General features: G+C 42.6%; 1 protein-coding gene across 3 annotated transcripts in view; it reads left to right on the top strand.

The window, feature by feature from the left end:
* ncald (neurocalcin delta) overlaps window positions 1-22491 on the top strand; it is a 162931-nt gene extending 140440 nt beyond the window's left edge. For all 3 annotated transcript variants that reach the window (XM_033018954.1, XM_033018953.1, XM_033018956.1), the window contains exons 3-4: window positions 12404-12509; window positions 21194-22491. In XM_033018954.1, the coding sequence (XP_032874845.1) occupies window positions 12404-12509; window positions 21194-21291 (204 nt within the window). In that variant the 3' untranslated portion in view covers window positions 21292-22491. The remainder of the gene's footprint in view (window positions 1-12403; window positions 12510-21193) is intronic.
* The last annotated feature ends 77 nt before the right edge of the window (window positions 22492-22568 follow it).

The raw sequence follows: 22568 nt of genomic DNA, 5'->3' as shown, positions 1-22568 counted from the left end.
AATGTAATTGTGTTTTGACCATGTATTAATGACACCGCGTTCCTTTGAATAAAATTCACGGGGGGATTTAATATACTCGCTGTCATTGCTCTGGACCGCGAGCACGGGCTTACTCTGGTGTGCAGGTAGTCACTTTATTTTATTATTCCACGTTATTTTATTCTCTTGCCCTCTCTCCTTCTCGCCCTCCCGCCCTCTCTCCCTCGTCCTCTCTCCCTCTCTCGCTGTGTCTCTCTGTCCTTCGCTGGAGTAACTCAGCGGGCCAGGCAGCATCTCTGGAGAGAAGGAATAGGTGATGTTTTGAGTCAAGACTGTTCTTCGAACCCTCCATAGATCCAGCCTGACCTGCTGAGTTCTCCAGCACTTTATGTTTTGCTCTTAAAATAAATCCGTGGTCCGCTGAAGAAACAACACGATAGACCACTCTGGAAGTGCCAGTTTTGCTGTACACTTCATACTGTAGAACATATCATAATACACCCCGAGTGATTTCATGGGGTTAGATTTTTTTTAAATCTGTTGTCTAGAATTAATCGATACCCACCCTATGTACCTTAAATCAGATTTAAATCGGAATTCCGATTTTTTTTGTTTTCCTGTTTGTCAATTTTTTGTGCCCGATTATTTGACGGCCAATCAACCGCTGTCTCTAAGGGGGTTGCGTCCAATCACCGACGAGCTTCGCTTAAAATTCCCATCCAATCAACAAATTGATTCCTCCCGTCCAATCAGCCGCTGTCTCCAAGGGCATTACTTTTTCTATTATCTGCCCCCAATAAGAAACGGCATTTTCAGATTAAGTGTTTCAGTTAAATTAGAATGGATTGGGAGAAAATTAAATAAGTAGTACCAATAGTTTTTTCCAGCATAAATCGTGAATATTTTATTGTGGGTGGTTTTATTTAGCAAAATAGTGCAAGCGGAAATATTTTATTATATATATTATAAATAAGAGGATGTGGAATCGGTATGGGTAGAGCTGCGAAACACTAATGGGCAGAAAACGCTGGTGGGTGTTGTGTACAGGCCACCTAACAGTAGTAGTGAAGTTGGAGATGGTATCAAACAGGAAATTAGAAATGCGTGCGACAAAGGCAAAACAGTTATAATGGGTGACTTCAATCTACATATAGATTGGGTGAATCAAATTGGCAGGGGTGCTGAGGAAGAGGATTTCTTGGAATGTATGCGGGATAGTTATCTAAATCAACATGTAGAGGAACCAACGAGAGAGCAGGCTATTTTAGACTGGGTATTGAGTAATGAGGAAGGGTTAGTTAGCAGCCTTGTTGTACGTGCCCCCTTGGGCAAGAGTGACCATAATATGGTTGAGTTCTTCATTAGGATGGAGAGTGACATTGTTAATTCAGAAACAATGGTTCTGAACTTAAAGAAAGGTAACTGAGGGTATGAGACGTGAATTGGCCAAGATTGACTGGCAATTAATTCTAAAAGGGTTGACGGTGGATATGCAATGGAAGACATTTAAAGACTGCATGGATGAACTACAAAAATTGTTCATCCCAGTTTGGCAAAAGAATAAATCAGGGAAGGTAGTGCATCCGTGGATAACAAGGGAAATCAGGGATAGTATCAAAGCGAAGGATGATGCGTACAAATTAGCCAGAAAAAGCAGCATACCGGAGGACTGGGAGAAATTCAGAGACCAGCAGAGGAGGACAAAGGGCTTAATTAGGAAAGGAAAAATAGATTATGAAAGAAAACTGGCAGGGAACATAAAAACTGACTGCAAAAGGTTTTATAGATATGTGAAAAGAAAGAGATTAGTTAAAACAAATGTAGGTCCCTTGCAGTCAGAAACAGGTGAGTTGATCATGGGGAACAAGGATATGGCGGACCAATTGAATAACTCCTTTGGTTCCGTCTTCACTAAGGAAGACATAAATAATCTGCCGGAAATAGCAGGGGACCGCGGGTCAAAGGAGTTGGAGGAATTGAGTGAAATCCAGGTTAGCCGGGAAGTGGTGTTGGGTAAATTGAATGGATTAAAGGCCGATAAATCCCCAGGGCCTGATAGGCTGCATCCCAGAGTACTTAAGGAAGTAGCTCCAGAAATAGTGGATGCATTAGTAATAATCTTTCAAAACTCTTTAGATTCTGGAGTAGTTCCTGAGGATTTGCGGGTAGCAAACGTAACCCCACTTTTTAAGAAGGGAGGGAGAGAGAAAACGGAATTACAGACCAGTTAGTCTAACATCGGTAGTGGGGAAACTGCTAGAGTCAGTTATTAAAGATGGGATAGCAGCACATTTGGAAAGTGGTGAAATCATTGGACAAAGTCAGCATGGATTTACAAAAGGTAAATCATGTCTGACGAATCTTATAGAATTTTTCGAGGATGTAACTAGTAGCGTGGATAGGGGAGAACCAGTGGATGTGGTGTATCTGGACTTCCAGAAGGCTTTCGACAAGGTCCCACATAAGAGATTAGTATACAAACTTAAAGCACACGGCATTGGGGGTTCAGTATTGATGTGGATAGAGAACTGGCTGGCAAACAGGAAGCAAAGAGTAAGAGTAAACGGGTCCTTTTCACAATGGCAGGCAGTGACTAATGGGGTACCGCAAGGCTCAGTGCTGGGACCCCAGCTATTTACAATATATATTAATGATCTGGATGAGGGAATTGAAGGCAATATCTCCAAGTTTGCGGATGACCCTAAGCTGGGGGACAGTGTTAGCTGTGAGGAGGATGCTAGGAGACTGCAAGGTGACTTGGATAGGCTGGGTGAGTGGGCAAATGTTTGGCAGATGCAGTATAATGTGGATAAATGTGAGGTTATCCATTTTGGTGGCAAAAACAGGAAAGCAGACTATTATCTCAATGGTGGCCGACTAGGAAAAGGGGAGATGCAGCGAGACCTGGGTGTCATGGTACACCAGTCATTGAAAGTAGGCATGCAGGTGCAGCAGGCAGTGAAGAAAGCGAATGGTATGTTAGCTTTCATAGCAAAAGGATTTGAGTATAGGTGCAGGGAGGTTCTACTGCAGTTGTACAGGGTCTTGGTGAGACCACACCTGGAGTATTGCGTACAGTTTTGGTCTCCAAATCTGAGGAAGGACATTATTGCCATAGAGGGAGTGCAGAGAAGGTTCACCAGACTGATTCCTGGGATGTCAGGACTGTCTTATGAAGAAAGACTGGATAGACTTGGTTTATACTCTCTAGAATTTAGGAGATTGAGAGGGGATCTTATAGAAACTTACAAAATTCTTAAGGGGTTGGACAGGCTAGATGCAGGAAAATTGCTCCCGATGTTGGGGAAGTCCAGGACAAGGGGTCACAGCTTAAGGATAAGGGGGAAATCCTTTAAAAACGAGATGAGAAGAACTTTTTTCACACAGAGAGTGGTGAATCTCTGGAACTCTCTGCCACAGAGGGTAGTCGAGGCCAGTTCATTGGCTATATTTAAGAGGGAGTTAGATGTGGCCCTTGTGGCTAAGGGGATCAGAGGGTATGGAGAGAAGGCAGGTACGGGATACTGAGTTGGATGATCAGCCATGATCATATTGAATGGCGGTGCAGGCTCGGGGCCGAATGGCCTACTCCTGCACCTAATTTCTATGTTTCTATGTTTCTATCACTATCAAATTTTATTATATATCACTATCAAATATCTATAAATTTCAGATTTGTGTACCACTGTGAAAATAAGCTTACTGTGATACTTTAAAAGACAGCGGAACATGCCAAAAGAAAGAGGAGGTGACAGAAAAAAATGGAGATTATATACCATTATGGAACATTTTGTAATGTAAACAGAGAGAGAGAGAGAGAGAGAGAGAGAGAGAGAGAGAGAGAGAGAGAGAGAGATGCAAGAAAGCAGCTATGACATATAATACACAATAAACTATATTATAAATACACAATAAACACGTTATGCATTCTTGTACTCTTACATGCGCAACGTACATGCCCCCCCCCCCCCTCCCCTTCCTTCCTTACCTCAGCCTCACAGACTTTAGAGTACCCCTTGTTCCTAAAACCCATTTCCATCACTGATCATGACTGCTCTCTAGTTGTTGGTAGGATGATTCAGTTGCCTGATAGCAACTGGGAAAAAACTGTCCCTGAATCTGGTGTGCGTTTTCGCACTTCTATAGGGTGATTTCACGAAAGGTCACTGGATCATAGATCCTCACCCACGTGACTGCAAAATCCAACTGGGGTACAAACGTCACTTCCAGTACATGTTATTGATGCTAGAAACGCGTACTTTCAAACCTGTTAAAAACCGCGAAAACGGCCCGTTTTTGAGCTGTAAATAACTGTGCCAGTCGGGGTGACCGCGAGGCACAGTTATCTTACTTTAGAGTCCAGAAGATGAAGAAAAACGAAGGTAAAGACAAGAGAGCGTTGAAGGGAAAATAACAGCGGAAGTTGTTGGCCGTGCAGATATAAAGATAAAAAATATCAGGATTTTATCGCGTTTGCTCGCTGCATTTCATCAAAACTAAGGCATTATTGATGTTTTGATGAAATGCAGCAATTAAACGTGATAAAATCCCGATATTTTCGATCGTTATATCTGCACGGTCAACAACCTCCGCTGTTATTTTCCCTTCAGCGCTCTCTTGTCTTTACCTTCGTTTTTCTTTATCTTCTGGACTCTAAAGTAAGATAACTGTGCCTCGCGGTCACCCCGACTGGCACAGCTATTTACAGCTCAAAAACGGGCCGTTTTTGCGGTTTTTAACGGGTTTTGAAAGTACGCGTTTCTAGCATCAATAACATGTACTGGAAGTGACGTTTGTACCCCAGTTAAATTTTGCGGTCACGTGGGTGAGGATCTATGATCCAGTGACCTTTCGTGAAATCACCCTATACATTTTACCTGATGGGAGAGGTGAGAAGATAGAGTGGCCGGGGTGCAACTCTTCCTTGATTATGCTGGTGGCCTTGACGACGCAGCATGAGTGAAACATGCATATGATGGTATTCCCATGTGTGTGAAGCTCTGATCCTTGGGGGTGGAATTCACGGGTTTGACGGGTACTGTGATAGTTTCCCTAGTAAGTATCTTCACTTCTTCTTGCGTATGGCGTGCACAGCCTAAAGTTGTAGGACAACTTGTTCTATTTCATCTTATTTGATTGTGCATGCTGGGTTGATTGCATTCGTCGAAACAGGATGGACCACGTGAAGGTTGCAATCTTCCACCCCCCCCCCCCCCCCCCCCCCCCCGTATCTTCACTGCATTCTGCGGATGGTACATACAGCAGTCACTGTGGTGTAAGGAATGAATGTTTTGAGTGGGCCATAGTGTGCCACTTGATAAGTTTTGGGGTGTTTGGAAATGAGTCACTAACTGCAGGATAACCTGATGCCGACCTGCTTTTGTATCCATAGTATTTGTGCGTTGAATAGATCAGTTTCTGGTCAATAATGATTTTCAAGATATTGATGGGGTAGGTAGATGGTGATAGTAGCAAGTAACCTCTATCTCTTCCCTTTAAAATATAGTCGATCACATTTATTATTTGAACTTAATTCATTAATAGTTTATTAATGCCTTTCTATTAAATTGTTGCATTCCTCCTCGGTATTGATATCAGCAAGCCTGGAAATTCTGAAGACTTCAGGTCACCAACAACTCCTTCCAGGATCTGAACAGTGTTTCCGTATTCACAGGTTTAGTGGGTGGGTTTGGCTCAACCACAGCAGAACAGTGATTATCACAGCTTTGCAGCTGAATCTTTTGACCTTAAGAAACAAACAAGCAAGGAATCTTCAATTTGAAAGGACTGTGTGTGCTGATGGAGGCTAGGTTTCAATTTTGTTTTACCAAGCTCGGTGAAAATGTCATTGCCAGCTCTTAAACCAATCACAGGTGCCTGCAACTTGCAGATACTGCAGTACAGAATAGTTAATTGGATTTCCCACCCACAGATTAACCATCTGATTTAATGTTTTATTGGAAACATCTGCAATCCACAAGGAAAAGATTTTGATAGTTGCTTAATAACTGGAAATTTCTAGCTGCCGTTCTATTCCCCCTACAAATGGCGGGGTGGAGATCATACTTTCTATTTATGTGAATTACAATCTCTTTATTCTCAACACTCCAGCCTGGGTTTCGCCAGTAATTATCCTGCAAACTGCACCAAAGGGCAGGAAGAGATGGTCAACATACATTTATCTCTCATGAATATTTCTATTGAGGCAGAAAGTTTACAAATCTGGCGCCATCTACTGTACAAAGTGCTTTTGTTTTTTTGCAGACTTTTATCCATGTAATCAGAAGCAATGAGCAAATTAGTTGATGTTCTGTAATTGCTTGCATTCCTCCTCAGAAATAATTATCCTTCCAATTTAGTACCATTGGCAAATTTAGAAATTCTGAAGAGGATCTGTTTAGTGATATTTCCTCCCAGTATCCTTATTCTGCTCCTGTGCTCATAAGTTCAGTGAATAAATAAGCCTCTGTGTGCAATCCATGTTGATCGACCAGACCTGTCCTGGCATCAGGCATGCATGTGATAACAATGCTAGTCAAGCTTCAACACCCAATGATATTGCTAAGCGCGCATCACACATTTTCATCAATACCAAAATAAACTGGAGCTCAAAGCTCCCCAGTGCAATGGTGGTAGAGTATCAATAGCACAAGGCATCACGGTTTGATCCTAACCTCAGATCGGTGTGGAGTTTTTAAAAACTCTTCTAAACTCGCCAATTAGGCCGCCCAAGTGGGACAGCCCCTTTAGCAGATCTCTGCATTGATTCTCCATTTGTTGCACATCACTGCATTAGAGAGGTCACCAGTGTACTGTATTCACAAGGAGAAGATTTCATTTAACTTGTTTACACTGAGGAATTGGTGGTATCTTGGCATTAGAATTTGCCAGATTTGCTGTATTTCTGTGGATCATACGAATGATCTAATAGTGAATGCCAAGATTCCAGGAAAGCATGCAACTCCTCTGTCCTGAGCACATTAGCCATTTTCAGCAGTCAGTGCAGCAAGGAGAGGTGGATCCTGGGAGATGGAGAGTACTGTTTTTACAAAATGTTAAATGGTCAGCTCGACATAGATTACAAGACCTACACCAAACCCAAACAAATTAGGAGCAGACGAGGGCATTCGATCCAATTTGTGATCCCAGCTACAAAGACAGATGTGTACAGCAATTCGTTCTTCCCACGCACAATTAAAGCATGGAATAATCTCCACACAACTATAGTTACCCAACCAGATCCAACTAAATTTAAAGTAGCTCTTTCTTCTCAATAACCCTTTCTGGCTTAATCCCTCCCTTCACCACCTCCAGTTTAAATTCCTTTTGGAATATTTTGGAGGACCAAGAAACCAAGAACCAAGAACCAGCTGTGGCTCCTGACATAGGTCCAGCCAAAACAGCAAGAAAGCCATGGAACTACCAGGATAGTACTGGGAACTAACATTGTCCTCTTAAAATTAGATTTAATTGCCTGCATCAACCAGGGCTGCATTGCATAGTAGATGCCATGCAGATGTGGTGATAACATTTTGTCTGAAGAAGGGTCTCAACCTGAAACGTCACCCATTCCTTCTCTCCAGAGATGCTGCCTATCCCGCTGAGTTACTCTAGCTTTTTGTGTCTATCTTCGGTTCAAACCTGCTTCTGCAATCCTACACATAACATTTTGTGTGATAGAGGCTGTTCATTCTTCAAATTAAAGGAGGTAGATAATGCCAGAAGAGGAACAGCAAGGGAGCCCTGAGGCAAATGATTGAAGAATAGCAGCAACAACAGGAAGAAGCCAGCTACCTGGAAATGTCTCTGCTCAGCATCCACAGCCTCATCTCCGAGCTGAGCAACAAAGGGAAGCATCATCAACAGAGCTTATAAGGGACTCCCTAACAGACTCTTCTCCAAAGGAACCTATGAAATCGTAGACATTAATGCAAGTCAGGTAGCCCTCTTACACAATCCAACTGTTACCACCAACAGAGCATGAGCCCACACTTAAAAATCACTCATCTTCTGCCTTGCAGGTCTTACTTCAGTGATTGAAATATATTAACGAATGAGAATGAGTCCGTAGTCAAGTTATTTAAATGGTCTGCTGCAAAATCACTGGCTTTCCGTATGAGACCCACCCACCTCACTTAAGGAACTCCACATTGTGTAAAATGCAGTTTTTGTGAAGTCCTTTACTCTGTGTGTTGTAACAGCAGTTTGCAAATCACTCTTACATATTCTGTGAGAACACAACATTTACTTTCACATTGTTCAATTGTGCAGTTATACTTGTTCGTAGAGGAGATGAGGAGAATCAACTGCTGGCTCCTCTTATAGCCTACTGGACACTCTGGCGTCCTGCACACATCACTCAATTCTGGTATCTTCTTCTTCTGTGTCCATCTACCATGTTTCAAATGTTGGCATCGCTGTCATCGTCCGTCCTGAAAAGGACGCAAGCTTCCGGCGACAATCAGTGGGAGCATTTATCTTGTTGACTAGCACTTGCAGTTTGCTTCGAGTGGTGGCGGAACCTGCTCCCTTGCCCCTGAAATCTCTGCCTCTTCCCTGGGAACCATAATGTTGATTGCTGCTATGGGGATTGTTTCATTATTGTAGGATCAGTGACTTTCTTAAATACTATGATCTATTCTTGTCGCATTTACGATAGGGAATACTTCTTAAGGTTACCCTTCAAACTTTTCTCCACCAAGGGCAGAGGTTTATAATTCCTGCAGCCTCTTAATAAACTGTTTAATTGCCGCACCATTCCCTCTATGTAGATGTCTTTCACAGAGTGTGAATTGTACTTGTTCCTCCATGTCATACTTGATGATCCATCTGTACACACTAAGGAAGACTTCTGAGATGACAACATTCTTCCAGCTAAATGACTCATTCCTGTTTTTCTTTCTTTATTGCCTCCATACACTGGGGATGATTTCAGCAAAGTCTCATTTGACTCCTGTAAATTTATGCTGTTTGACCATGCTCCCGCTGCTTATTGTCCTTCCTCAATCTGTCCTTTGACCAGATAAAATAACATTTTCCTCTCACCAGCTCAACTCTCCAACTATCCAGATTATTTTTCTATTCATTTAATCTGTTTCTGTTTGCTTTTCCCATTTTAATATTTTAGATTTTGAGGATCTTTTTTAAAGCAATTATAAACTCCAATAACAAAATCCATGAACTGTGAGTCAATTTTCACCAGTTCTTTTCCAATCCAGTTCATATAGATTCATCCTTTGACAGTCTGCTCAACTACATGGTGATTCATTTTAGCAGGAGTATCTGATGACATTGTGATCCTGTCCTCTCCAACATTACCATAACAAGTATCTCATTGAAGTGAAAATAGATGATAAGAAGCTATCATCTGGATTTTCTCATACAAGGTTCACTGTTCACGTTCCCATTCCCTTTTACTTTTATTCTCTAAATCTACAGTACACATCTCTCTGGCCCAGATGATCTTTGCACCATTTGAGCCTTTCTTTGATCTTTGAAGCCCCTGAACAGCAGTATATCCTCTCATAGTTTAATGGAGTAACATAGGAAATCCATAACAAGCCTCGTCTACAAAACCGCTCTGAAAATCTTGTTGATACCATCCTATCTTTCTACATATTCCCCATGCTTGACTTCCCCACAACCCTTTAATCTCCCCTGAAATGAATGGGCTCTGGGATCAATCTCAGAGTAAATACTGGGAAATCATAGTAAGCATCTGGTCTATTTTTGGACTTGACAAATCAAAGGGCAGAGTAGCAAGATAATTACTGGCAGATTTCTGTAAAATAGATTTGGAATTATGCATGTGCATCCTGAAACTTTACTGGATTTGATATTGAGAAATACCAATTAGTTCAGCCAGAAACATTCGAATAGTTCAGCCTCTGGCATTTGCTAGCAAAAACATGGGCACTAAATTTTAGGTAGACAAAAATGCTGGAGAAACTCAGCGGGTGAGGCAGCATCTATGGAGCGAAGGAAATAGGCAATGTTTCAGGTCGAGACCCTTCTTCAGACTAAATTTTGGTAATTTTGTTATCTTGCCTGAGAATGATCAGGTTGACACCTAAACTTGTAGCAACTCTTGACTATAGTTTTGTATTCATTTGGTTGGTTCTTCATTGGTGTGTGTGTGTTCCCAATTGTGGATGTTAGGTTGATTTTCCCTTTATATGTGAGGATTAGTTAATGTTATTAAGAACTGCCTTGGATATCTGATAGCATGTGTACACTTTTAGCTATCTTCATGCACACTTGTGTACTCTGCTGTGGCCTGAGACTTTCTTAACTTCCTCATCAATTTACCTGTCCCGGAAGTGTCTATCTAAGATGCAGTTGATACGAATGATGGCAAAGTGCTGCCTTTGCACTGCAGACTCCTACATCAAGTGATTAGGGAATACTATTAAAAAAAACTATATAGTTTCGCAAAAAAACAAATGTTGTACTCCTTCCCCAAGTGCCAGGCATAATTTGAAAACCATATAAAGAAATTAAGTAAATAACAAGCTGCAGAACACATTTAATATTGAAAGTTATACAACGTGAGCCATAATACATTTGGTTACACATTGCAACCTTTCTCATCAACTATGCCACATTGTCAAGTGAAGATAATATACAGCATCCACTATGTTCCCAAAGTTTAAAATCCCTTTAAAGTGTTTACAGGCAGTAGTTTTCATATAAACATTTCCCTATCAGGCTCTTTGAGAACATTGTGTATTGAAATAAAACCATTGGGTCCAAGGGGCCCACTCATTCCATTAATTATATGTAACGATTCACAGCAAAAATGGACATCGGATACATTTAATAATCTAAACATTGAAGTTATCTGAAATGTTGATGTATAACTGCAGTCTGTGATGTAAACAGGTTGGAGAATGGTTAGCAAGTATAATCAGCTGGTATCAACATCAGATTTTTAACTGCCTTACATGTAGCACTGCAACTGAGTGAATATCATTTACCTTAGCCAATTAAAGTATTCTTTACTGCACCACCAATACGTTTTCCCCCCCTCTTCATTTGACACTTGCTGCTCCCTCTTCAATGGAAAATCAAAATTGAACCAAATTTCAGATTTATCAATTGAACTTGGATACAAAATTCTAAATGAAGACAACTGATTATTTTGAATGCCTTGAAGAAATCTTAATGTCTGACCTCCATCTTCCTTTTTAAAGCTTTTTCTTCTCCTTGCTTGTGCAAGTAGAGCAAGAAGCTACAGCAGAGTGAAGAAATGTTCACCCTCCCGGCACTTTTCCAAAATTGGAACATAACTAATAAAGTCAAAAACATTAAAATTTGTTCTACAGTACAAGTCATATACAAAGAATTTGCCCTGCCAAAATTTAGCAATTGTCCCATTCTATTTGAGAGAGGTGCAGGAGTGGGATATCACTTTCCATAGTTTCTGTCTGTACAGCCATTAGAAGATCTTGGTGCAAATTGTATTTAACATGATGTTTTTAATATGGATCTTAAGGAATCAACTTTGTAGGTCAAGAGAAGTGATAACTGTATCAGGATTCGACTAATATACCTGTACCAGAATGCTTTCAACAATGAAAGTTAACCTGAAGATTTCAGTGAGCGTTAACGACAAGTGATGTGTGCTTAGCATGGGGTTGAATGTATTTTTAATTTGAGTTGTCAGGCCGAGAGACAAATCCCTGATCCCGGGAAGAATGGTGGCCTAACTTTTACTTCCTGTGACAAGTTGAAGAGACATGAGTAGTGAATCAGTCCACCAGTTCTAGGAGTAAGTGTGATCAGCAAGGAAATTCTGTGCCCAGAGCAATTGCAAACACAAGGCCAATTAGAAAGTGTAAACTTGCAATTGAAATAACATGTAGTATATTTTATTTGGATTCCTTAACCTTAAGAAGAGCTTTATCATTTTCTTAATTCAAGTCATCTTTGCCATTCTGTGTATTGACTTGTCCACAAAATTTAAGCAACTTAGTGATTCATTAGTGACATCCTGCCATTAAAGTGTTTCGATCTACCTATGAAAGATTAGAGAGAGTTATAAGTACATACATTGTGAGTTCGTTGAATTCTTTGTGAGTTTAGGGTTGGGAGAGGGTATCATTAAGGCAATGGTAGATTATGTGATTATATAATTTCAATATTGGGAAATCCTGGTACATTGCAGAGTGTAAGATATTTAAATGACTTATGAAATGACTCTATGTCAAACATATTCAAGACAACCCTCAAATAATATCAGGGAATTAATCATATTGTTTTATTAGCTTTGCAAGGAATTCAATTTGTATTTATTTCAGTAGTTGTTGCCTTAAGCCCAAATTCACAAAATCAATTCTGGACTGTGATCAGGAGTCTGCATGCAATAACCTATAAGAAACCATTTAGATACAGAACCACTTGATGCACCTTTCCTTTTATGTAGGCAATCTATAAAATGGTTTCTTCTGTGATGCGGATGCCAGAGGATGAGTCAACACCCGAGAAGAGGACCGAAAAAATATTCAGACAGATGGATACCAACCGTGATGGTGAGTCTATGAATTCTTCTGTCCATGTATCTCCAGGTTTTTACCTTCATTAAATAGTTGATCATAATAATTTTCACACATTTACTGATTAGCATCATGGATCAGAAATGTATTTGTTACAACTCTTAGAATACATTAATAACTTGATTTTAGAGATTATAACTAATGGAATGAAATATAACCATATTCTGCATTTGAGTGGAAGCATTGCTGGTTGAAAACTATAGTGCATTGTTTATGGTCTTGCATTCTATACAGTGGTGAAAGAATAGGTTAAAGAATATACTATCTTTTAACAATAGCCTTCCAGAGTCATAGAGTGATACAGCATGAAAACAGGCCCTTCTGCCCAACCTGCTCACACCAGGCAACATGTCCCAGCTACACTAGTCCCACCTGCCCGCGTTTGGTCCATATCCCTCCCAACCTGTCCTACCCATGTACTTGTCTAACTGTTTCTTAAACGTTGGGATAGACCCAGTCTCAACCACCTCCTCTGGCAGCTTGTTCCATACACCCACCATCCTTTGTGTGGTAAAAGTTACTCCTCAAATTCCTATTAAATATTTTCCCCTTCACTTTAAACCTATGTCCTATGTCCTCTGGTCCTCTGGGCAAGAGACTCTGTGTATCTACCCGATCTATTCCTCTCATGATTTTATACACTCTCTTAAAAAATATATTTTTTAATAGTTTCAAATAATAGTTGTATTTCAGAAAAGTGAAGCTTATGTTGAACAGGAGCCATGTTGAAAGATTCTTTCCAACATGTCGAGTTCAAGAGAAGTAAACAATGTTCACTCTCCATAGGCATGAAACAAGTCCTTCTGTACTTTATTTTAGCACATATTTAATTTTTTTTTCATTAAAAATTCCTGACACTGTTATTCTATCATTGAGGTAGAGTTAGAGTTGTGCAGCACGGAAACAGACCCTTTAGAGTAAGCCATCCATATCGACCAAGATGCCTACCAACACTAATCCCGTTTGCCCGCAATTTGGCTAATATCTCGCTAAACCTTTCATGTTCATGTATGTGGTTAAATGTCTTTTAATCAACATAATTACTCTGGCCTCTTTCACTTCTTTAGGCAGCTCATTCGCCACCCTTTTTTTTAAATGCCGTTCAAAGATTCCCCTTTGAATCTTTCTCCATTCATCTGAAATCTACGCTCAAAGAAAGACACAAAATGTTGAAATAACTGAGCAGGTCAGGCAGCATTTCTGGAGAACATGGATAGGTGACGTTTCGGGTCAAGACCCTTTCTTAAGTCTACGCTCTCTAGTTTTCGATGCCCCTGCATGGGGGAAAAAGACTGACCCTACATCCTATCCATGCCCCTCCATCCTATCCATGCCCCTCATGATTTTATAAATCTCTACGGTCAACCTTCACGCTCCTTCGCACCCTGCTTATCTGGTCTTTTGTTATAACTCAAGCTCTCTAATTAACAAGCTACATCCTTGTCAACCTTTCCTGGACCCTCTTTAGCTTCATCACATCATTCCTATCGTATGGCAACCAGAACAGCGAACAATACTCCACGTGCGGGCTGCAACATGATATCCCAATTCTTGTACTGTATTCCTCCTGAAGAAAGCAAGCATGCCATAAGCTTTATTAAACTTCCCTGTCCATATTGCTACTTTTAGGGAACTATGCACTTGCATCGCCAGGTTTCTCTTTTCCAAAAAACACTCCCCTGGATTCTCACAGATTAAAAATCTACATGCTGCGGAGATCTTTTATATTGCTGTGCGTTAGAAAGTTTTCATCACATTTAATATCTTCCATATCTCCCTCATTTATTTGAAGACACTGACTCATTCTGTAATTCTGGGACAAAGTAAGCATAACACTAAAGGGCCTGTCCCACTTACGCGACTTTTCAGCGGGCTGCCTACGGACTTCAAGCTCGGGGGCGCTCGCTGGAAAAACCGCGAGCTGGAGCGACCGTCACAGCGGATCACACACGCACGCACACACACACACACACACACACACACACACACACACACACACACACACACACACACACACACACACACACACAAAAGGCGGGGGCCGGGGAAAGCGGGGGAGCGCTGTCTGAAATTCACACGGTGCAAAGCCAAGGTGATACCCGCGATGAACAGGAAGGTTAAAGATGGCTAGCACAGTGTATGGTAAGTCCTTTAAAAGAACGGGGGGGGGGGGGGAGGGGCGAGAAGGGGGGAGAAGTGGATGGAGGAGTGGAGACACTTTTAAGAAGCCAGAGATACACAGCTGTAAAGTTTAGCGGGCATTTAACCGGTCTGTTTTCCTTGGTTCTGAAAACTCGTGCTTATATATTTTTTTCCTCAATGAGCCAATGAAAATTCCCGGTCAGCAAAGCAGATGAACTGAAACTACCTACGACTACCTCAACTACCTACAACGACATGGCGACCCCACTACCGCTGCACCTACGACTACAAAAGTATCGATTTTCTCCATGGCGACCAATTTCAACATGTTGCAAAATTTGCTGCGACCATGCTGAGGCCGCGACTATTTCCCGGAATGCGGGAACTCCTCTCGACCATGAAGGAGACTCACCTGCGACTATGTGGTGACCATGTGGTGATCTTGTGGCAAGCGCAGAGTCTCCTAAACTCGCCTAAGAGGTCGCCTAAGTGGGACAGGCCCTTAAATCATTTCTTATCTCCTCCAGTTTCACCACTTTTCCTATAGAGGTCAGTGCTGCATTGCCTTATATTGACCGACGAAGAGACCATTGGTGTTTTGTGGTCCTTTGAGCACTGGCAGGCTGGCCAGTTATGGGAAATTACCTCATCCATTTTGAGGTAAGTAATTGAAAAGCAATCAAATTTGAAAATAAATAGGACAATTGTCCCATTCTCCTTAGAAGGGTCAATTGCATGGCCTTTTAGAAATTATTTCCCTTGCATGATAAAATAAAATCAGATGGTAGCACAGTAAAATGAAACATTATACATTAAGTAGGAACTGACTGTTCAGAGAGCATTCCAGTTAATCTCACTCCCAACTCTTTCACCCTAAATTTCTGCCCTCAACAGTAACAGTTTCAATTAATTTTTAAATAACTCCTTTAATTTTAAGAAATTCTAATTCACTTATGGTCTTCTCTGTTCCATAGAAGAAAAACTTCAGCTTCTGACTGTCTATTTAACTGTACACGTTCTTCACTGGAATTATTCTAGGAATCACTTATTTACTCTTTCAAAGAACAAGACATCACATTCTTCCAAAAGTGTAAGAGCCAATTGGTACTGAAATGTTTAATATGGGTTCAGCATTGGTTCCCAACATTTGGTATCCTCTCCTATAGTTTTCATCCATAGGAGAGGATACTTGTTCCCTCGGCTTTAAAAACTAAATGCAAAACTGATCTACTCTAATAGCCAGGATGACCCACAAGATTTCCCTCTTCTTAGAAGGACCATGTTCCCATACACCTCAAGGGTCAGCATTTCTGAATGGCCCTTTGCAGTGTTTCAGATTGTTAAAGTGCAAAACAATTACATGCCGCTTATTTTAAACATTGATCCAGAATCTCCTTGATTCAACAACTGGGAAATAATGCATTTGTCTATAAATGTATCCAATTTAACATTCCTCTGCAACAAAACCCTATTTGAGATGATTCAGATACTATAATTAAGATCACAGGATCTAAAGATTATAGAAAGGAACACGTATTTAGTGCAAGAGTAGTGCTCTTCCAGAAGCAAAGCCTCGCTTACACAGTGACATCTAATGGGTAGTAAATAATTTGGGGGCTCGTTGAGTATGGCAGCCTTGTCTGCAGTTGTTCGTCCTTTCATTTTTTATATTTTTTAGTCTGTCAAGTTTTGTTTTGGAGGTCTTTTAGTCTTTTTATGTGGGGGATGGGGGGGCGGAAGGGGGAAACTGTTTTACTCATTCACTACCTGGTCGAGGATGCATCTGTCCTCCTCGTGGCCTACCATCTGGATTGGCGCGGCCTTTCCTGCCAAAGACCGGCCAGAGCTTCAGCTCTGCAGCGGCGCAGCACTGAAGTACCATCGCGGAGCGGGTCGCCGTGTTGGAGCTCCGGAGTGCTGGAACTACCGACTTGAACACCGTGGAGTGGTGGTCTGTGGAGCTTCCAGCCGCGGGTGGCGCTGACTTTAACACCGCGGGGCCCTGGGGTCTTTTGCCGAGGATTGCCGTGTGGAGCTCCTCCCAGCTCGGCCTGTGGACTTCGGGAGCCGCGGTCTCGGGTAGGAAGAGGCTGATTCGGAACTCCAAGTTGCTGAGAGTGTTCTTCCGATGCTGGAGTTCCATGATCCAGCGAGAGGGCCTGAACATTGGGCCGCCATTGTGCGACAGCAGAGGCCTCAATAGGCCCCGACCATGGGAGAACAAAGAGGAAGATGACTGAACTTTTTTTCCTTTCCTCACAGTGGGAAACGTTGATTCGCTGTGTGGGGATGTTCATGTTAAATTCTATCGTGTGTTGTGTACTTTTTATTTGTATGGCTGTATGGGAACCCAAATCTCGACGTCGGTACAATGACAATAAATGTAAACTTGACACTCGAACTTGAAATACTTTGATGTTGCTTACCAAATTCTTTTGGGTCTTTTAAGGGCCTGTCCCACCAGCATGCGATTGCATGCGTCTAGCGCGACCAAACGGAAGCAAAGTTCGCGCTAAGTTTGCGGTAAGTACGCGCAAAGTTCGTGCGTGACGTAATTTACGTCAAACTCACCAATCAGCTGTGCAGGAGGCGGGCCGACTGAATTTTGATGTCGCACGGCATCGGGCCGTGACGTCATCGCGCAATGGCACGCCAGGCGGTGATGTCATCGCGCAAAGCCACACGCTAGGCGTACGACATCGATACGCTGCGTACGACGTCGAGACGCTGCGTACGCCCTCAATGCGCCTGCGGGCCGACAGGCCGTTGGCGCGCGAAATTTTTGAACAGTGCAAGATTTGTACAGTGCAAGACAGTGCAGTACAAAACGCTGCGCACGATGTCGGGACCAGCCCCGCACAACTCCATACCCCTCTGGTGATCGAAGTGGGACCGGCTCCGCGAGGCTGTACGCCTCAAGCGACCACATTTGGTCGCGCTAGACGCATGCAATCGCATGCTGGTGGGACAGGCCCTTAAGGTATATGCATGAGCGATTTTCCTATGGTTTGCTAACACTTCCCTCTGAAGCACTTCCCTCTGTCAGGCGACTCCGGACTGTCAAAGCCGCCACAGCCAGACAAAAAAACGCTTTTTTCCACGAGCAGTAGCTCTACTCAACAGCCAAAAGTCTGTAGCCTCCTTTTGCTCTGGTATTTTATTTCATTCTTCACATGTTTCATTATAATGTTTTATTTTTAACTGTCTACTGTATATTGTGTTGTTACTTGCGAGCAAAGCACCAAGGCAAATTCCTTGTATGTATACATATTTGGCTAATAAAATATATTCATTTTAATTCATTTTATTTCAATTCACTTCAATTTCCACTTCCCTTCCCCCAAACATTGGCTGCCTAATTCTGCATCCCACCCTTTCGCCAAATTATTTGCTAGTCACCTGTGCCTCTAACCCTCTCCCTTACCGAAGTCACTCCCTACATTCATCTCATCCTCTTCTTCTTCCATTTTCTAACCATTTGACACTTTTTCTCATGCCTTCTTCTGGTTTCCTCATAATCTACTAGCCAATTGCTTTCTTCCACAATGGTGCAGAATTGCTCAAGATCTGTTCTACCATGCATGAGATCTTGGGTCTTCTGAACAGTGGCATTGTTTACTGCCATGCTGGAGGAACAGTATTTAATTTGCCTTTTAAGGTACAGGTGCACAACCTTTTATCCGAAAGCCTTGGGACCAGACACTTTTCGTAATTCGGAATTTGTCGGCCTTCGGAATGGAATTTTTTTAGCGTAGATTTTAATGGCTGGCTCAGTGGTAGAGTGCTCGGCTCATATCCGCAAGGTCGCGAGTTTGCGCCTTGATCCCGGCAGTTCCTCGGTCGCGAGTTTGAGTCTTCAATGTAGTTTTTTCTTGCAGAATAAATGTCTGTATGAAATGCAGTGTGTTGATTGAATTCCTGAATTTGTAAATGTGACCGCAGCATTGAATCACCTCTCGCACTCATGTCACCATAGCGGGGCTACATGCCCTAAGGCGACATTTTCACACTCTTATATCCGTGTGCAGCAGAGGCGACGTGCGTTTGGCGCCAAACGTGAGCTTTGGTGAGCAGACGACATCCTGGAAAAAATGTCCGGTTTCTTCCAGGTAGGCGATATACCCTCCCAGGCAATATACCCTCCACTTCTCTTTTATGAAGGGGATTTAGTTCCCCTTTGTTCCAGCACCGACCGGAGGTTCCGCTGTCACCTCTGCGGGCCACCCTCGGTGAACGCTCACTCAACTTTGTCTTGGGATTCCTACTCTCCCGCGCAATGTACCCTCACCTTCTCTTTTATGAATGGGGATTTAGTTCCCCTTTCTTCGAGGACCGACCGGAGGTTCCGCTGTCACCTCTGCGGGCCGCCCTCGGTGAACGTCCTGTCTCCCTGTCCCTGGGATAGCAGGGGGCGATCAAACAGCACAATACCCCCCTCCCCCTCCAACTCCAGAGGAATCCGCTCCCCGACGGGGCCGCTACGGCGACAAGAGGCAGTTTGCCCACAGCCCGAGCTGCGCGACCCCAAGAACAAGACGTACCTTGCACACCATCAGCTTCTGCCCATACGGGGAGCGTGTTCCTCTGGAGTTGGAGCGGGGCTGGGCTGGAGTTGCTGATCTGGGATCTCCGTGCTTGCAATGGGCCTGGGGGTCGGTGTCCCGATGAGGGGGCACAGCTCGGGCTGTGGGCGAACTGCCACTTGTCGACGTAGCGGCCCATCGGGGAGCGGCGTCTGGTGGTCCTGATGTCTCCGGCCAGTTTGCAGTTTTCCTCTGGAGTTGGAACGGGGCTGGGCTGCTGCTGGCTGTGGGTCTCTGGGATCTCCGTGCTTGCAGTGGGCCTGGGGATCGGTGTCCCGTTGGTCCTGACGTCTCCAGTGACTGGCACTGACCTGCTAGCATCACCGACATGAAGACAGTGCATAGCCCCCGCGCCGGTGCAATGGGCGGGGAGCTGGAGAGGGGAGGGAAGGGGTCACACACATGGCCGGGAAGCAGAGGGGTGTAGGTGGGGTGAAACTGAAGGCAGCGACAATCTGCTGCTGCTGCCTGCCCGCTGAGTTAAAAAGTTCCCACGCAAGACTCACGATACACTGTGTATCGTGCTACCGTGGGAACTTTTTAACTCAGCGGGCAGGCAGCAGCATATTGTCAATTATTAACCCTCCCGCGCAATATACCCTCACCTTCTCTTTTATGAATGGGGATTTAGTTCCCCTTTCTTCGAGGACCGACCGGAGGTTCCGCTGTCACCTCTGCGGGCCGCCCTCGGTGAACGTTTTCAAGGACCTTTCTTCAAGGACCGAAAAAATGTCCGCTATTCGGAGGTTTTCGTTATTTGGATCTTCGGATAAAAGGTTGTGCACCTGTAATATAGTATTTTCACCCTTTTGTTTCTCAAAGAGTTAATAATTTAGTTAACGCTTCAAAATCAGGTTTCTCTCCCTTGTCTAATTGTGAGCTCTGAGTTCCCCCCCTCTGCCTCCTCCTTCTCCCTCACATTCGCTGACATCTAATTTTAAAGTGAAATGATGAAAAGTGCTGGAGTAAGTTAAGACTGAGTATGAAACAGTTTGCCTTTCAAACTGCGCTTCAGACTGAGTGTAAAGAAAGGTCTCGACCCAAAATTTCACCTATCCATGTTCTCCAGAGATGCAGCCTGACCTGCTGAGTTACTCCATATATATGAACCATCAACTGCATTTCTTTATTTCTACCTTGTTTTAAGGGAATTCTGATGCATAAAATCTGACAAGGGTTTACAGAGCGTAACACTTACGAAAGTCGCAGAGTGTCTGAATTAGTTATCTTCAAAACTGATGTCTTTGATATAGACAATAGGTGCAGGAGTAGGCCATTTGACCCTTCGAATCAGCACCGCCATTCAATGTGATCATGGCTGATCATCCACAATCAGTACCCCGTTCCTGCCTTCTCCCCATATACCCTGACTCCGCTATTTTTAAGAGCCCTATCTAGTTCTCTCTTGAAAGCATCCAGAGAACCGGCCTCCACTGCCCTCTGAGGCAGAGAATTCCACAGACTCAGCACTCTCTGTGAGAAAAAGTGTTTCCTCGTCTCCATTCTAAATGGCTTGCTCCTTATTCTTAAACTGTGGCCCCTGGTTCTGGACTCCCCCAACATCGGGAACATGTTTCCTGCCTCTAGCGTGTCCAAACCCGTAACAATCTTATGTTTCAATCTTATAATGTTTATACATTATATACTACACCTCATTGTTTAAAAATATTCAGCTCGTTAAGTTCATATGTTCTAGGAGGAGAATTAGGCCATTTAGCCCATCAAGTCTGCTCCACCATTCAATCATAGCAGATCTATCTTTCCCTCTTAACCCCATTCCCCTGCCTTCACCCCATAACCCATTGACACATTAAGCTTGGAAGAATAGAATATGTTTCATTACATGCACTAGCCTATTGATCTGTACTCTCTACTCTTCTAGTCCATTTGATCAAATTTTAAATACTCATGATTAGAATTTTTCTTTTGTTGTAGGTAAACTATCCCTTGAAGAATTCATCCGAGGTGCCAAAAGTGATCCTTCCATCGTCCGTCTCCTTCAGTGTGATCCCAGCACCGCTGGACAATATTAAATCCAAAATGGAAGAACATGACAGTTGGTGTGGCTGTGTTTCTGCTTCCTGCCATTATGTCATTTGGTGACTCACTCACATCTTCATGGCCGCATCTGACATTGTTCAGCCTGTTTGATTTTTAATTATGACTTTGTAACTGGCTGTTTCATTAAATGCTGTCTGAATATATGACACAACCTTTGTGGGCTGTGTGAATGCATTGTCACAATAATTATATGTACCTTGATCAGAAATTTTAGAACTTTGTTCTTTTTTAATTTCAACCAGAAAGAGACTTTGATTTTATTTCTAATGAAACTCTTATGTCTCTTGGTTGCAAAGGGAACAGATATTTGTATCAGTGGGAGACGTATCATAGCCATTCAGTCAGTAGTCACTCTTCTCCATACTGCATTCGGAAAGAAAGCAAAGTTATCAACGTTGTAAAAAGGAAGCAGGTCAGTCGGGTGGATGTTTATGTTGCAGCCTTTGAATGATGAGTGATGCTAATATGTTAAGTATTTTGATGTTAGTTTAACCCAGTGTGGTTAGAATTGAAAGTTACTTGATTATAAATATGAGATTACGTTCTTTTAGAGTTGTTGATGGGGTTACACGTATATTAGAGTTTGAGCTGCCTTCTGCAAAACATGCTGGCAAGTCACAGCCTGACAAATATTTGTATTTAAAGGATATAAAGGAAACCCAGAACTATTTTTCACTCTATTGTACAGCATTCATGAGGCTGCTGGAGATTCACTGCCAATGTTTTCATGTAACACTTTGCTATCACAGTCAATCCCTTTGGAACAAAAACTTCGGCAGAGGCACGAGACGGGTATGAGACCCGTATATTATACATTTTGCTGTCTTTTTTTTCCATTGGCTGGTGCAAATTAAAGTTTTGACCTGGAAGTTGAGAATAACTTCAGATAAAATGAAGAAGACAATTGGACAGGACACTAGTGTGCAATTCATTTTAAAGTCGTACATATTCGGCCTTATATATTTTAATATTACCTTGTTATTTATAGTTTAAATAAGTAACAAAACAGGTCATTTTTCGAAGCAGTTAGTTAGAGCATAATAATCTTTTTGCTGTACCATACAAAGAGCTAAGAGATACAAAAATGAGACACCGCAACATTGCCATTTGTGGAATATGTAATTCTAATGACAAAAGCATACTCACCCAGGGGCCATTTTAAATAGAGACATTAGAAACATAGAAACATAGAAAATAGGTGCAGGAGTAGGCCATTCGGCCCTTCGAGCCTGCACCGCCATTCAATATG

This window comes from Amblyraja radiata, chromosome 4 (assembly GCF_010909765.2).
Source record: "Amblyraja radiata isolate CabotCenter1 chromosome 4, sAmbRad1.1.pri, whole genome shotgun sequence".
Classification (NCBI taxonomy): domain Eukaryota; kingdom Metazoa; phylum Chordata; class Chondrichthyes; order Rajiformes; family Rajidae; genus Amblyraja; species Amblyraja radiata.
The sequence above is the reverse complement of the archived record's forward strand: the minus strand, read 5'-3'. Positions and strand labels throughout refer to the sequence as shown.